At 41.0% G+C, this 18034-nt stretch overlaps 2 protein-coding genes across 2 annotated transcripts; both read left to right on the top strand.

Annotated features, from left to right (window-relative positions):
* Positions 1-14290: 14290 nt before the first annotated feature.
* LOC149146504 (uncharacterized) lies at positions 14291-14791 on the top strand. The gene has a single exon (XM_089452790.1). It carries the CDS (start codon positions 14291-14293, stop codon positions 14789-14791), a length of 501 nt encoding a protein of 166 aa, XP_089308916.1.
* Positions 14792-14965: 174 nt separating this feature from the next.
* Positions 14966-17809, top strand: LOC149146503 (uncharacterized). The gene is made up of 2 exons (XM_089452789.1): positions 14966-15113; positions 15291-17809. Exons 1-2 carry the CDS (start codon positions 14966-14968, stop codon positions 17807-17809), a joined length of 2667 nt encoding a protein of 888 aa, XP_089308915.1.
* Positions 17810-18034: the final 225 nt, after the last annotated feature.

Here is an 18034-nt window from a genome sequence, read left to right as displayed (position 1 = left end):
AGAAAAATCTATGTCCATTGCATGTTGGAAGGTTTCCCCTCCATTCTTGAGTCCAAATGGCATTTTTATATATTTGAAAGTTCCCCGTGGGGTTGTGAAAACAGTCTTTTCTTGATCATCAGGATGAACTAAAATCTGGTTGAAGCCCGAGAAACCATCCAACAGTGAAATTCTAGAGGCACCTACTACCCTTTGTAAAATGTGGTCCATTTTAGGTAAGGGGTAGTGGTCTTTCAAATAAACCTTATTTAGATTCCTCAAATCTACAAATAGTCTGATTTCTCCTATTTTCTTCTTAGTGGGCACTAAATTAGAGACCCATTCTGAAAATCTGATAGGTGAAATTATCCCAACTTCATACATTCTTTTGACTTCTTTTTCAATTAAAGGGAGGAGTACATGGTTTACCCTTCTGAGTTTTTGCTTGAAAGGTTTCTGATTTTCTTTGAGGGGTATTGTATGTTGAATAACAGAAGTATCATAAGATTTGAGATCTTCATAGCTCCAGGCAAAAACATCCTAGAATTCCTTGAAGAGTTCAACATATTTAAGCTTTTGGTCAGGGGGAAAGGTTTTGGATAATTTAATCATTTTAGGATTTTCTTCAGTTCCTATGTTACAGTTCTCAATGTCTGCGTTTAGGGGCTACATTTTGGGTTTCCTTGGTATATCATTAGAATCAAAGAAGTCTTCCAAAGGAGTTAATCCCGTGGGCAAATAATTATCTTTTAAATAAATAACTTCAGATTCTCCTCCAATAGTTTCATCGATGTTTATTTCTTTAAGCTCTTGCAACTCTTTCTTGGTAAATTTCGTTGGATGTAGTATCTATGTTGCAGTTTTCGTTGAAATGTGTGTTTCAATTTTGTCTATTTGATCAACCTCTCCAACAGTGCCCGTGTCCATATTAGTGCTAGAAAATTCTTCTTTTAAGGTCAAGAAATTATTAATCTGAGTATCACTATCAAACACTTGCCAGTTTTTTACATTGTCAGGTATAATTGCCCTGTGTTTAATCTCAGCCATAAACTGATGATTGGGTTCAAATGGAAGTTTACAAGTGCTGGCAAATGTTTCCAAACTGTGAGAATGAAAATTATGTTTCCTTGGAATCTTGGCAAGCCATGTTTCCAGAAAGGTATTGAGTGTTTCAATTGCTTCTCCTCTGTAAGATCTCAATCTGGGATCATTTGTGAGGAAGTTCCCTTTCATTTGTTGAATTACTAAATCAAAGTCTCCTAAAACTGATATCTTGACTGCCCCTAAATTTTTAATCAACTTGAGTCCTAGTAAAAGAGCTTCATATTCAGCCATGTTATTAGTGCATCGAAAATTCAACCTGTATGCATGTCCTTCAGCATGATCATTTTCCATATTATGTACCCAAATTCCTGCTCCTGCTCCTAGTTTATTAACTGAACCATCAAACTCTAAGTAACAAAGGATCTCATGTTCATAGTTAGTATCAGGAGTTTTAGAAATTTTTTTACTAGGGGAATCTGGATTTTTAGTTTCATCTGGTTTCCTTTGTGTGTCTGTTATATCAATTATTTCATAAATTTCTTGAGTTTGAACACTAGATTTTCCATTTATGATTTTTTCTTATTCTAAGGGTAAAGCCTTGACATCAGTTGGGGGATAAATTTCAACATTGTATAGGATGAAGGATTCCATGTCAGAATGCATGGAATAGATGGGAAAATTCTAGGGTTTCTCTTGGCTACTGACCACATATTTCATTAGAGTTTCTCAGTACAATCTCTTTGGCTGGCCAAATACTAAAATGGTAGCATAGGACATGTCCAGTTGTAAAGATCCCTGGAGCTTTGCACCCCAAGATCTAGACAACAACATGTCATATTTTGGTGGAATATCAGCTACCACTACATCCATTAAAATTGTCTTGGCAGGGTATTGAACTAATGATACACATAAATCTTTGATCAATCCTAGACATCTAACCTAGCTTGAATCAAAAGAGAATAAGTCTTTGTATGGCCTTGTGATATCTAGGTCCAACTTTTCCATCACATGTTTAGGCATTAAATTATGAGAAGCACCAGAATCAAACATTGCATTATGAAGTATTTTATCATGAATATTCAGACTTACAAAGAAAGGAGGAACCCCTCCATATACCGATTTTCCGTTTACCTCAGGGCCAAAAATTAATTCTGGTTGGTCAACAAGGACATTTACTGCATCTTTGTTTTCCGAAATCTGGAGTGATCTGCTGATTTGATTTTTGTATACATCATGCTTAGCCAATTTTGACAATGGAATTGCTATTTTTAATTTGCCTATTTCGGTCTCAATGTTGAAATGATTTTCAGTTTGTACTTTTGCATTGCGGGCAGTGAGATTTTCTTTTTTCTGCTGTATTCTCTATGTCTATCTCTTTTACAGGAGTGTTGTTATGAGCTAAGGTTGCTTCTATGTGAATTTCTGGAGGTTCTTCCACCTTTCCTTTGGGAGGAATAGAAGTGGAAGGTTGTTTATTAGGTTGTTGATTATCTAATACATCTTCAAGTATTGGATGATTTGGATTATGAATTGTTTTAGGAGAAGTTTGTACAGGAGGGTTCTTAACCTTAGCTTTGATAGGTTGCTTGGTTTCTTTCTGTTTACTCTCTTCAGGGACATCTATTGTCCTGCTTCTCAGATTATATTTCTTGTGAACTTCATAAATGGTTGTGTCATATCCCTCCCTAAAATCAAATGATTCACCTGACTAGATTGGGAATTGATTAAAAGTATGAGCTTCTTGGTCTTCTTGGGTCAAGAAAAGTTGTTGTTCACTATTGAGACCCACTAAGTTAATTTTAGTATCTTATGTTGGTTCACTGGAGGTTGAAGCTTCAGCAGAGTTTTCCTGGAATGGAGGTCTAATGTTTTGGTCGGGGCCAGCCTTTCTAGTATTAGAGTTCTGGTTTTTTCTGAAGTTTGGATTTCTCCCAGTATTGCTTGCTTGACCATCCCAAGGGGATTTTATCTCAATAGTTTCTACTCTATCACCAAGTCTATCCATGCCTTTAATGATAGCATCTAATTTTTGCTCAAAGGCAGAAGGTTCTTCTTTCATGGGTATCCTTCTTTCAGCTCTAGCTCGAGCTCGTTTAGAAATTAGGTTGGCCTCAACGCTGACAGCTATACTCTGCATGTCTTCTAGCCTTCGAGGAGCTCTTTCCCTAAGTTGGTATGCCATATCAGAATCAAATGCATCAGGGAATTTGATCAAGGCCAAGTCTGGTGGAGGTCTGAGATACTGAGGAATAGTGTTGTATACATTGTTAAATCTGGAATAGTAATCTTGAACAGTTTCTTGTGAGCCTCTTTTCAAGTTTTCATATTCTGATAAAATGTGGAGAGGATCTTTCTTATTTTCCCATCTGTTCAAGAAGGTCTGATAAAGAGCCTCTGGATCATTGATAGTGTTTGCAGGGAGTGCTCTAAACTAGGTTCTAACATCTCTAGTTAAGCTTTGGACAAATACTTTCATTCTGACATCATCATCATCAATCTCATAGTTTTCAAAATAATCTGTCATTTTCTTAGTATGTTGCTGAGCTGTGAAAGTGCTAGTACCATCAAAATAGGTGATTTTTCTTTGATAATGTTGAGGCATGGCCCCTAGATTTGCAAGTAATTGCAGGGGAGCATATTGGTTTGCCATGTTAGCAGAGATAAGTGTAATAGCTGGAAGAGCAGGGATAACAGTTGAAATATGTGTTGTAGATGGGGGAGTGGAAAAGATGGCTTGAAGTGTTGATGGTGAACTAGGAGAAGCAACAGTAATGGCAGAAAGGATTGGTGCTTTTCCAGGAGTAAGCTCATATTGGATAGGGTTCTGCTGATGTGTGTCAAGTGGTGAACTAGCAGAATGTTCTTGGCTCTTCTAGCTTCTAAGGTTCTTAGGAATCAGATTAGGATTTTCAAAGATAGGTGGGGGATTTGGATCAGGATTTGATCTACTGTAACGGATCTTTTTCTTTGGAGCCAGCTTCTGAGTATGTTTTTGGTTTTTCTTGAAATATTTTAACAGTACAATTTTAACAGTATCTCGTAGGAAGTTTTAAATATGGGACTTTTGAATTTTCCTAAATATCTATTGAAACAAGGAACTGATCAAGTATTTGGGACAACTGTTCAATACATAAACTAGACTGGAGATAGACTGAAGTAGCATTCATTTATTTCTGCAATTGCAAGACAAAAGCAGTTTCAAAGGCTACCTGGCCAACTTCAGGCTCCATCTGTAGTTTATGAAATAGACAGTAGTAACAAACAATTAATTAGTTCCCCAACGAAGTCACCAATGATGTTCTCACTCAGGTTGTTCCCTAAAGTTGTAAGAAAGGGAATACGACCGAGGTAACCACATACCAATCTTTTAGATACATATTCTAGCTAATCTGCATCCAGAGACAGCTCTCTCTATATAATTTAGCTTTGTTTTGAAATATATTGGGCTAGCTATGAAGTGCAAGGGTTTTGTTTTGAGTTTTGGTTGGAGGGATGGAAATTCAATAGAACAGTGAGGTAAAACTGAAAAGTTTTAGTCCATTGGGCATGATGGAGTCAAAGAAGGATAGCTTTCTGGATTTGGTTTTTCAACAAAGGATGGTATCACAGAGAAAGGTAATCAAACATGGAACAATTAATAGGCTGGAGTTAGGTGGAATGTTGTTAATGGGTGAAGGGCAATTAAGAATCCTTCATCATGTTGACAGAGGGAAAATGGCTGACTACTGTTAAGGAGAAGTTAATAATTCCTTAGCAAATATTCAAGATGAAAGAATCAAGGGAAACATGAGCAATTAGAATTCACTGTTTATTCTAATTCTGAAGAAAACATTGATAATAATAAATACTGAACACAGAGTGTAATCAAGCAAATTCTGAGTTATTCTTTCTCTCTATGTTTTAGATCACGAAACATAGATGATAAAACATAGAAACTCTAAAACAAAAGTTAGAAGGGACTTATTTATCCATAAGATGATTCAATAATTCTGTAGCATGGTCCTTAGTAGCAATTCCTCATTTAGTAAGCCATACAAAAATGGTTCCAACAAACTTTTATTCCAAAAACTTCAGAATTACAGCAAATTCTGAGAATGCTTCCCAATCAACCAACCCCAAATCCTTCATCTGGGGGGGTATTTATACAAAAATATCAAATATGTTACAAAATATTTGAAGAAGATAATATCTGGGGATCATTAATGTGTTTTACAAAGATAGAGACAGATAGTCTCGAAAATAGGGGATCAATAAATTGATGTAATAAATTTGATGTTGTGCTGGCTGTTCCGTCTTTATGAGATGTACTGGAGGTAGGTACTGCAATTTGGTTCACGGCTGTCTTCTACTGATACTCTGTGTTGGTTATTCTGCCTTGCCTAGACTTTCTTTAACTCTGATGTGATGTGCTTTGACCCGCATGACTGTGATTCATTTCTGTTCACTGCATTATAGTAGATGATCCAAAATTTTGAATTGACCAAATATAAGTTTATAGGATCTCTAACATACTTTGCCACCACTCTGGTCCTGGTAATTTATGTCTCTGAAGGTTCCTCAAAGTTTCGTCAGTCTCTGTGTACCTGAAGAAATTAGGTGGGATGGTGAACATATGCTTCACCTTGTGCTCAATGTAGAACAAATTTTCCAGGCTGTCATATAGGGCTTGGCCAGATGGAAGTGCATTCTCTCCTGAAGTACTTGATGATGTATTAACTTGATTAATAGCATATGTATTCAATTTATATACATAGTCTTTGTGTTTCATCAAATGATCATTACTTCCGAAAGGACTTGGCAAACCTTTTTGATGCAGGACTGTAAACTTTTCTGTGAAAGAATCAATCTCTACCAGCATGTACTGGCATCTTCTGTCCAAATTTTGCATTAGAGTTCTCATGGTTAGAACTCTTTTGATGTCTATATTGGTGCCTGTTATGTCTCTAATTTCCAGTTCTTCCACTTCTTCACTAGTCTTGGTGTTCAAAAAATGTATTAGTCGGTTAGCTTACTCAGGCATCTGTCCCAATAAGGCTCTTGTTTTTTGAATCTCCACTTGGGCCACTCTTATCAAGTCAATCTGCTCATAAATGGTTTGGATAGACCTCCACACATCACTAAGTGATTGAGTGATGTTGGTCCACAAAATTCCCCTAATTTTTGCTAGAGGTTTATGCAGAGAGAGGTCCTTTTCTAATGATCTCACCTTGTTCTCCAAAGCTTTGATCTCCCTTGTTTTCTCTGCCACATTCATCTTGGATTTATCATAACTCTGTTCAATTTTTGCCAATTTTTCTTTGACTTGCTTCAGCTCTGACACTTGGAGTTTCAATTTCTCCATGGCTTTTATTAATTGCTCTGCTCATATCTGTACTGCTGCTTGGTGCTATTGTTGTTGATGTTGCTCCTGTGATGACCTCTACTGTTGATGTCGGGACAGTGGGAGGCAATGTTGTTATAAGCATGGAGGGGGTAGTAGTCACTATTGGAGCTACTTCAGGTGGCTGGGAGGTCGAATCTCCCTGCTTTTCTTGTAGATCTTTCTCCAATGCTTGTTCTATCTCACTCAATCTTTCATTAAGTCTCATGAGCAGGTCCATCATGTCTTCTTCTGATTTCTGTTGTACAACATCTGTTGTCTGTGGATGCATAGAAGGAGGCATTTTGAGCTATTTTCTGAGGGCAGCAATGTCCTCTTCCTTTTTCTTCGTTAGTGCTTTTATGCCTTTGGCATCTTTGGGATCATGTCCCAGTTCAATGATGATTTCCTCCAACGATTTTATCCTGTTGTCTTTTGCTAGAGAAGAAGCTTTCTCTAAATCCAACTGAGCAGAGGTATTATTCAAGGAGTTTTGCAATTTATGAGCTAACATAGCTTTGTCAGCTAGTGTGGAGTATACCATCTCTCCAGTCTATTTATGCAGCTCAATCTGGTCTATTGGATGAATGTCCTTGGCCAAGACCTCCGGATTTGTCCTGATATAATCATCTACTGATTGTGGTTGCTACACCTTGGGCTTGAAATAACTCATGATCATCTTCCCTTCTTTAATGTCATAGGCAGACATCAATATTTCTTGTTTTGTGGGGGCCATTTTAAGATATTTATTGTAAATCTGCAGGCTTAGTGGATCATTTTTAGCCTTTATCTCTGTGAATGTCCTTTTGATGTCAGAGGTTTGCTTACTTGATGGCCTAGTGGATGAAACTTCCACACTATGCTTCCTTTCTAGCTTTTGCCTATGTGAGCTAGTTGATGTCTCTATCACTGGGGAGGTTTGTTGGCTAGTTACCCTCTCACCTCTGAGACTTTCTATTGTTTCTTCAATGATTTCCTCTTTAGACAGAGGATTCAGTCTTTGCCTTTTTGCAGCTGGCTATTCTGCAGGTCCACTGATGGGTGTGGCCTCTTCTCTATCCAGATTTATGAATTGCTCATTGATTTTATTGGTAATGAAAGAGGCATAATCATATTTGACAGCAGGGAGTTGTCCTGGAGTAAACATTGACAACATAACTAGGATGGTCTCATCAACAAACTCACTAGTTTTGAATCCCAAGATAAAGGATATCATGTCAAGAATAAGCCTGCCTGTTTCAGTGAACCAGGCATGCACATAGGGAGGTGGGCCTTGGGGCTGGCAATCTGGTTTCATGAATAATAAAGCAATCCAGGTTATTTCTGAAGTGGGCAGTTGAGAGCCTTGCTCAAGCGAAAATCTCATGGAAAGACGAGCAAGGGGCTGAGATGGATGGAAGTGTAACATCTCATTAATAGATTCAGTAGTTATGTAAAAGAGAACAGTTTGGGATGGGGTCATAACTGCTTTACTGACAGGGTCATAGTTGGCACAACAATGGTGAATAATATCTGGGAACACATTGACTGAGGGAAGGTAATACCTGGGGAGATTGGATTCCCATATTCCAAAGATATCAAAGTTGCTTAGATGACTATTCCTAATTCGGCAAAATGCATGGAGATGGTTCATATCAATAGATAACTCTTTAATTTGAAAATCTCTATCAGCCAAGCGTAACCAATCTAGGTCTTTATGAGGTGCATTGAGGGGCGTGACATTGAGGGCCACAGGGGCTTCCATGTTTGTTTGCTGTGTTTTCAAACTGGAGGTCAAGTTTCTGTGGAAAAAATGGGCAAAACAACAGTTCTAGGTGTATTTTTATGAGAGTTATAGATGGAATTTAGCTTAAATTCAGCTCTTTGGGTAAAATTCATAGAGGAAAAATGGAATTATAGGTTTAAGAAGTGAATTAGGGTAAATACCTATTTTATAGGCGAACAGTGCAATTGCTGGTTGACCGACGAGCTGCGGAGCAGGACGCTGGACTCTGTTTGGCCGGGTGGCAGATTGTATGCTCGAGCAATGAATTGGACGTAATTTGCATGAAATTAGTACGTAGAGAGAAATGGGCAAAAATGACATTTTCTCGACTTTTTAACAAAATTTGGTTTTCGTGGGGATTTTTGGCACTTTTTGGTCAGATGACATCATCAGGATGTGACGTTTTGTCATGACGCAAAGGTACGAGATGGTGACTCTGCAGTGACGTGGCAGTGACATCAGCAGGTTGGGTCAGGGGGAGGGCGATAAGTGGTATTGGCCCGCACTGCTTATGGGCCAGAGTGGTTTTGGTGGGGAGGGCCGCGAGCAGCGTGGGGATGCGCCACACGTCCAAGGTACGGGCGGCAATACCAGAGTTCCCCGTGCTTTAAACATCAGATGGAAGGGGGGGCGTGATATGATTGTGAGCCGTCTGATGAGCGGGTGCCGATCAGACGGTTGGCGCTCATTGGAGGTGACTCAGGGTTACGGAGCGGGGCCCATACAATATATTTAAAGTTTTATATCGCATCGGGGTCACTTACCCTTGGTTTGCGAGGTTGCGGGGTCTTGATTGGGTTTGTTAATTAACGTGAGGTTAATTAACTCCTTATGAGCGCGGGGAGGGTTCTTAATGTATTTCAGATAAACCATTAATTCCCGACGAACAACGTTATGATTTATAATAAAATCGGGGTGGGATATTAATGTTTGGGGGTTATATATATCTATATATACATAATACAGGGATCTGGAAGAATTACAAGGGATTTAATATAGTAACGGTTAATTTGTTAATATGAAGCCTTTTGAAAGTAAATACGCGCTAAGCATAATGTTGCAAAATTTAGGAAAAGGGGAATGAAAAGGGTTTTACACCAAAAATGTGGCTTCTTTGCCTAAAGTAAGAATGTGGTTTTACTTAGGCCCTTCTCAGGAAATGAGATGGAGTGATTTAGTGATATTAAGCAGATCTTAATATCCTTGGGGGGAGGTTAGTAAGTGATTTTGGGAGAAGTGTGAAGGGAAGTTAGTCATGCCTCACTTGATTTGTAACCAAACAATTGCCATGGTACTTATGATAATAATAAGATGAACATCTTTGAGAGACAAAATTAATCATAAGCATGCTTCTGCAACACAAGAACTGCCTACCCAGCCTATTGTACCTAACATTTTTTCTTCCTTTTTCTTTGGGTGCATTTGAACTGGAAAACCCTCAACAATCTTCTTTTCTCTGCATGATAAGCCTATCTAAATCAACACTTGTAACTTCCAAGGGCTCAGATTTAGCTGTCGAGCTCCTTTTCTTCTCTACCTAACTATTTATCTGCCAAGATTAAACATTTTGGATAGATTTTATTCTCTATCACTAAAACAGGAAATTGAAACATGAACTAGCCAAGATTAAGCTGTTTGGCCATTCATCAACTGCAACATGAAGTTCAACAAACTGCTTATGAAACTTTTATTTACAGAACATGAAATAGTAGTGGCATTTGGATATGCACACTTTCCTGGTCCTTTTTCTTTGGGGTTCATTTCCTTCATTTTTTCTTTTGACCATTTCATTCTTTTTACCCTTTGATATTTCTTTTAGGGTATACCCTCTTTTCATTTTTTAATTTTTTGCATTTTTCAAAATATGGAAAACCTTTGCAGCAAGGAAAGGATGAACATATTAGGGATTTTAATCAGTCAATCATGAAATCTGACACCTATTGGTATAGTAGCTTAACAGCTTGCATGAGTGGCTGCCATGTACTCTGCCTCTGCAGTTGATAGTGCCACTACATATTTTCTCTTACTCATCCAACTGACTCCACCTCCAAATAGGTTAAACACATACCCACTTCTAGATCTTCTCTGATCTAGATCTCTAGCCCAGTCTGCATCAACAAAACCATGAATATCCAACACTCTGTCCAATCCTGATCTTCCTTGGTAGCACAAACCATAATCACTAGTGCCATACAAATATCTGGAAACCCACTTCACTATTGTCTAGTTCTCCTTCCTTGGTTTTGACATAAACCTGGTCAATACTCCCACTACATGTGCAATGTCTGGTCTAGTACAAGCCATCACATACAATAGGCTACCGACTGCACTTGCAGATGGAACACGGGACATGTACTCTTCCCCTTCTTGTGTCTTGGGACACTATTCATCATATAACTTTACACCTATAGGAATAGGAACCTTCACCCGTTTACTATCCTGCATATTAAATCTCTGTAATATTGTCTCGACATACTTCCTCTAGTTTAACCAGAGATTCCTCTTTGTCTAATCTCTTTTAATTTCCATGCCCAAAATATAGTTTGCAGCACCAAGATCTTTCAGGTCAAATTTGGAGGACAAATGGGTCTTTAAATCCTGTATAATTTCTTTGTCATTTCCAACTAGCAACATATCATCCACATACAAAACCAGATAAATAACATGGTCACCAATTAATTTAAAATACACACACTGATTTGCTTTTCTTCTGTTGAAGCCAAGTCCCCGTATAAATATATCAATTTACTGATACCACATCCTTGGTGACTGTTTTAACCCATACAAAGACTTCTTTAACTTGCATACCAGTTCTTTCTTACCCTTTACCACAAAGCCTTTTGGTTGCTTCATGTAGATCTCCTCTTCTAGATCCCCATGAAGAAATGTTGTCTTCACATGCATCTTTTCTACCTCAAAATCAAAAGCAGTAGCAACAGATAAAATTAATCTAATAGAAGTTACCTTGGTAACAGGAGAAAAAGGAAGATGCTCGTTCTTGTAAAAAACATTTCAACCTCATCTAACTCCATCTCTCGATTTAGAAGATGAAAGCACATGGGATGGCGCCGCTAGGGTTTGATCCAGGAACCCTAGGCCTAGGGTCTAGCTGAAGCAGATGGCGCAGAGAGGACAGAGAGAGTACAGGCTACGGGCTAGCTGGCATCTCCATCAAGGACGGCAAAGGCAGGTTTCGGCAGTTAGTGACAGCTGGGAGCAGGTTGGAAAGTGGTCTCTACGACAGCGACAAACGGAGTTTTCCCTGCCCTGCAGCTGCTCTTCCGGTTTCCTGAACGCGACGGTTTGGTCACGGTTTCAATCTCATGAAGGTCTTCAAACTTGGTGGTATTACCCTGAACCGGCACCCGGTGGCGGTTTTGGACAGTTTCCTCTTCGGGCTTCGAGCGTAGGTCGGTTACAGTTTTTTACGGAGCGTTTTTAACCATGGTAAATTCAAATGATGTGGTTGCACTGGACCCGACTCCTGAAGATATTCTCACTGTTTGGGGCAAGGAAGTCACGGAGAAGAGTATTAATGAAATTATTGGGCAACCGAACAGTTTCCCTGGTGTGTTTTTTCCGGCAGGTGTCTCGTGGCGGCATAACCCGGTGAAGGGGCTTCTGGAAGAGAGCTTGGAACTCTCAAGCAGCTATGGGGGTGGAGGAAGACTCACGGAGCCTTTAAGCCCTCACCATTACCTCGGCATACAGAAGGAGAAGGTCGGCACCTCCCCCGTTGGTAAGTCCTCCTCTCCGTCAAAAAACTTTGTTTCATCGGGCGGTCTCGAGGATATAATCAACTCGCCCCAACTTCATGGAGTATGGAGATCGGTGGGTGGCGTTCAGAGTGTGGGGAAAGTTGGGGGAGAACAGCCCTCCCTGGAGAATGTAAAAAGAAATCTGATTTCGAAGGACCATCTGCCGGGTCTTCTTGAAAGGGATGAGGGTAATGCGGGTCAGTTCCATTCTATGCATGAGGGGGTCTTCTCAAACCATAAGCAGTGCGAAAATTCTTTGCATGAGGGACACTCGGCCCTAGGAGAAGCGGGCAGTCCTGTGGAGGGTCTGGTTGATTCCTCACTGGCCAATGAATTCCAAAACCCTAAGGACAAGGGGAAAACCTTAGGGCAGGAGGAAGGCGATCTACCTTCGCCTACTGTCGGAAAGAGCCCGGAGCCGGCAACCGAGAAAATAGAGGATAAGAGAAAGAAGGCGAAAGCGTGGAAAAGGAAGCGGGTTTCAAATCTGGTTTTGGGCATGGATGTCCAGGTCGAAGAAGCTTTGGAGGTTGCCGAGTGCACTCTTGTGGGCAGAGCAAGAGGGAGGTACGTATCTGGAAAATTCCTAAGACAATGGGCTGAGAGCCAATGGTTGGAGACCCCAGCAAAGTCTTTCAGAACGGATACGCTGCTTAAAGGATGGTTCAGGGTGAAATTCGATTCTAAGGAAGCCATGGAATGGGTGGAAGCTCGGAATTGGGCGTTCGGGAGCAGACCGGTCTTTTTCAAACGCTGGACCCCCATGTTTGATGCAGCAAAGGAGAAAGTTGATGAAATTCCTGTTTGGGTTCGGGCCCCAAATCTCCCGCCACATTTATGGGTGGACTCAGTCTTCAAATCGATAGGGAATCATTTGGGTACTTTTCTGGATGTGGATAGATCCTATCTCCATACTTTTGAAAGAGGAGTTGCAAGGATCCTGGTTAGACTCAATCCCTCCGAAGGACTAGTGGAATCTTTTCCTCTGCAATACAAGGAGTATGTCTATGAACAATTACTGGATTATGAACTCTTTCCTTTCAGATGTCATGTTTGCCATGAATACGGGCATTTAGCGAGGGACTGCCCTTTGGGGAAAAGAAGAAGGGGATTTCATCAGAAGGAGGAGGAATGGGAGGACTTGCTGGGATCACCCAAATCCCAAAAGAAAAATGAGGAAGTCCCTGAGGAGAATCTCCAGTTCGAAGTTCCCTCCTCACAAGGGGAAGAGGATGTGCAGCAGAAGGAGGAGTGCCTCAACCATCGACCGGATGATCAATCAGGTCGGGAGACCCCTGCGGCTGAGAAGGCTGGTCCTTTGGAGGATCCAGCTCCCGGTATGCAGCCCCCTTCTTTTTTGTCCCCTGTTAATTCTGTTTCGTGCAATGATGATTATGTGGCAACCTCTTTTAAGTTACAAAACTCAGAAGATCTCTCACATAACTTAGAGTGTCTGTCAGAAGCCATCCCGTCCTTAAATCTGAACAGTGAGGTGTTTCCAAAGAATAATATGGGAAAGGGTTGTCCTTCTGTCTCTCGTACCTATAACCTAAGGTCCCTCCATAAGCCCTCTCCTCTCACCAATGATTTTCAGGAATCTGTGGGTGGTCTAAGTCCTGAGTCTTCTAGGGGTCCTTCAAAGAAAGGTAGAGGTAGAAAATCTTTGTTATCAAAGACTCAAGTCAAGGCAAAGTTTGATGTGGCTGATGGGAAGCAAATGATGATTCCTGGGGCGCTTAGAGCAGCGAAAACCCCTGAGGCGGTTCTTAAATGATCTGTATGTCCTGGAATTGTAGGGGTTTAGCTAGTAAGCCCAAAAAACTAGCACTGAAAGACCTCATTTCTCGTCATCATCCGGATGTTGTTTTTCTTCAGGAAACCTTGGGTAAGGGAATCGATGTTGAATCTTCTATGTGTTCCCTCTTACCGGGTTGGTCCTTTACTGCTCTCGATGCTGCTGGTCATTCTGGAGGCCTTGCTATAGGTTTCAAAACCGGGAGGTTAAAGATCCAAAGCATTTGGGGCTCGGATCATGTTTTGGGTTTGGAGGCTCTATCGTCTGAGTTTGACCAGCCACTGCTGCTTATTAACATCTATGGTCCTTGCCAGGGTAGAGTTTCTTTTTGGAATAATTTTTTGGCAAAAGAGATCCTAAGGAACAAAAATTTGGTGATTGGGGGGGATTTAAATTTCTCCTTGGGACTGGCGGAAGCTTGGGGACCATCCGTGAGGGAAGATCCATTATCAGATTTCTTCTCAAAGGCCCTTCAGAGTGCAAAGCTGATTGATGTAAATATTATAAAGACAAAGCCGACTTGGAGGAACAGAAGAACGGGCGAAGATAGAGTAGCTAAGAGGTTGGATCGTTTCCTCATCAATGAAACGATGGCGACTTTTATCCCTTTGTTCCGTCAATGGGTGGGTGAGGGGGGAAACTCGGATCACTTTCCAATCTACCTCGAACTCACTAAGCCCCCTGCAAAGCCGGCTTCCCCTTTCAAATTTAATGCCTCCTGGCTTCAGGAGGAGTCTTACCAACAACTGTTCAAAAGCACCTGGAGACATTTGGGGCCGAATTCTCAGGTCAGCAAAGGAGGTCATTTTATGGAAAATCTGAAGAGACTTAAGAGAGCAACCATTGATTGGGCTGCTGAGAGAAGAAGGAAACAGAATGAGGAGCTGGTAAAGATTGAGGAGGCTATTGGGGTTCTTGAAGACCCTGATTCAGATGCCTATGCGTCCCAGGAAACAAAAGAGAAAATTTTGTCTTTAGAAAAAGGTAAAGCAAAGATTTTGTTGGAGAAAGAAGAGGAGTGGAGGCTGAAAAGTAGGGCCATTTGGCTAAAAGCAGGGGATGAAAATACAAAGTTTTTTCATAATTATTGAAGAGGGCGAAAAATAGCAAACACCATTTGGAAGATGAGAGACCCAGATGGAAGGGAAGTGTCCTCTTTTGAAGCAATTTCTTCTTTAGGGAAGAATCATTTTCAAGCCCTCTTTTCAAATCCAGGGGGGATCTCCTTGGCGGAAATTATTAGAACAGCTCAAGCATTTCCAAGGATGGTGGATGAAGAAGATGCAGAGCTTCTCTTTAGGGAAGTGGACAAGGAGGAAGTCGAGCGTATTATAAAGTCAATGCCTAAGGATAAAAGCCCGGGACCGGATGGCTGGACGATAGAACTTTTCACTCATTTTTTTGATATTATTGGTGATGAGCTTACCGAAGTGGTGGAGGAGTCTAGAATGAAAGGAGAAATCTTCAGCTCTTTCAATTCCACCTTCATAGCACTTATTCCAAAAAATGAGAACCCCTCCTCTTTTGAAGACTTCAGGCCTATCTCCCTCTGCAATACTATTTATAAGATTATTGCAAAGATCATTGCAGTACGCCTGAAGCCCTATCTATCTGAGTATATCTCAAGTGAACAGTTTGGGTTCCTGGATGGTCGGCAAATTCACGAAGCAATTGGAGTTGCACAGGAAACCATCCACAGTATCAGACAAGCAAAGAAGAAAGGGGTTGTTCTAAAAATTGACCTATCCAAGGCCTATGACAGGATTGACTGGTCGTATTTAAGATTACTTCTGACCCACCTGGGGTTCAAAGTAGAGTTTATAAATTGGATTATGGGGTGTATTTCAAATGTCAATTTTGCGGTCCTGATAAATGGGGTGGCCTCCCAGTTTTTCAAAAGCCAGCGAGGTCTGAGACAAGGGTGCCCGCTGTCTCCTCTGCTCTTTCTCCTGGCTGCAGAGGGGTTGAGCAGACTGATCTTAAAACCAAAACAGGCGGGCTTGTTTACAGGTTTGGAGGTTGCTGTAAATTTATTCATTTCTCACCTATTGTTTGTTGATGATATTTTGTTATTCTTAAATGGGAACCTAGATGAGGTAAAAGTTCTTAAAGATATTATTGACCTATTTCTGAAAGCCACGGGACTTCAAGTTAATCACAGAAAATCTCATTACATTTTGGAGGGCTTCAATAGACATGAGGTAAGTGCAATTACTTCCATCATGCCATTTGAAACCTGTCCGATGGATGAGCCTTTCAAATACCTGGGGTTTTGGCTGAAACCATCATCTTATCACAAACAAGATTGGTTCTGGTTAGTGACTAAGATTGAACAGAGGATTTCGCATTGGAGCTATAAGTGGCTCTCTCGAGCCGGCAGACTGACTTTGGTCAATTCAGTCCTTCAAGCCATCCCTGTGTTCTGGGCAGCTCTGACATGGATTCCCAGAGGAATTATTCATAAAATCAGGCAGATTTGTAGCAGATTTTTGTGGTCAGGCTCAAAGGAAAATGCTGTGCTCCCCTGGGTCGCCTGGGACAAGATTGCTAGACCGAAGGAGTGGGGAGGATGGGGAGTAAAACAGCTGGTGGATTTCTGCCAATCCTTGGCGGCAAAATCAGGTTGGCGAATTGTTGTAGCTGAAAACCTCTGGACCAGGGTTGTTAAAAGGAAATATATTGATCCAACCCCATTAGAAGACTGGATAAGAAGCCCAAACAAAAAAGGGAGAAATTGCTCGGTCATTTGGAAGGCAACAGTGGACGCCTTTAAAATCATTGAACAAGGATTAGCTTGGCAGGTGGGGAATGGTGAATGTGTGCGAATTGGAAAGGACCCTTGGGTGGGGTGTAATGAATTATTTGCTCTTTCTCCTGGGTTGCTGGAACACCTAGCCTCTAAAGGAATCAATCAGCTTTCTCAGATTGCAAACCCGGGATTATCTTCAATTTGGGGACAGGGATGGAAATCAGCTGAAGACTTGGATCTGGATTTTCATTGGCAAGAAGAATGGAATGCTTTCATCCAAGAACTTAAACGATCGAATGTCAGATTAAAGGATGTTCATGATTCACTGGTCTGGGCTCATGCAGAAACAGGCCGTTACTCTCCAAAGGCCGGATATGGTTTTTTGATGAGTAGAAAAGGGTGGGAACCCCCGGTTTGGTGGGCAAAGCCCCTCTTCAAATTAAAATGTCCTAAAAAAGCCAGATTATTTCTTTGGTGTGCGCTAAAAAATAAAATTCCCACTTGGGACATTCTACAAGCCCGTTTCCAATTGGGGCCAAGCAGATGTCCCCTTTGTAAGGAAGCCTCAGAATCGATTCACCATCTTTTTGTCAGGTGTCCTTTCTCCAGGGCAGTTTGGGAGGAGATTTTCAAACTTCTGAAATTCTCAGGGAGATGGGAAGGGGATACTTTATCTGCTGCTTGGGATTACTGGTGGGATCACTACCCCGATAAAAATTTGAGAAATCTTCCGCCCATTGTTTGTTGGGGTATTTGGATCTCCCGAAATGGATGCATTTTCAACGAGAAGCTCACCCCTGCACATGTTATTGCTCTTCAAGCATCAGCTATTTATGCTAGTCTCCCTGAACCTGAGGCCTCTACTTCTTCAAACAGGCGGGCAGATTTTAATATCAGAGAGGGCATCCCCTATGCTTTTTTTGACGGAGCTGCCCAAAATAATGTCACTGGGGCCGGAATCATTATACATCTCTCTCCTTCACATTCCTTAAAAGCCTCTGTAGGACTTGGGTCGGGCACAAACAATTTCGCAGAATTATCTGCCTTAAAACTTCTCCCGTGCTGGCTCATCCATAGAAACATCCTCACTGTTCATATTTTTGGCGACTCGGCAAATGTGATTCATTGGGTCAATGAGAAATTTATATGCAGAAATTATATGCTGTTCCCCCTGCTGGAAGAAGTAAAAAGTTTAAAGTCTCATTTCAATAACTTCTCCATTGCTCATATCTACAGGGAAAATAATGAAGAAGCCGACCGGTATTCTAAAACAGGTCTGCAGCAAGTTCTGGGAGTTTGGAGGATAACGGAGCAATCTCAGGACCTGATCCGTGTGTCGGATCACCCACCTTTTCCTTAGTCTTTTTGTATTCCATACATCTTTGTGATGTTTCGTTTATAGATGATATTGTGTTTTGGACCGACTGTTTGGTTCAAAGTTTCGGCTTTAAGTTTTTTTTTAAAACTCATAGTTTTTTTGTATTGGGCTGTTTTCCCGCAAAAAAGGAGGCCCAAGATCTCTAGTGGACGTTTCTGAACTTCTATTTTTGATATGGCCGTTTCAGGCTGAAATCTAGGAGGACTC

The sequence above is a fragment of the Pinus tabuliformis genome, chromosome X (assembly GCF_031772625.1).
Source record: "Pinus tabuliformis cultivar Carrire ecotype Pingquan chromosome X, CPIR1, whole genome shotgun sequence".
NCBI classification, from domain to species: Eukaryota; Viridiplantae; Streptophyta; class Pinopsida; order Pinales; family Pinaceae; genus Pinus; species Pinus tabuliformis.
Note: the sequence above shows the minus strand (reverse complement) of the source record. Positions and strands in the feature narration are given on the sequence as shown.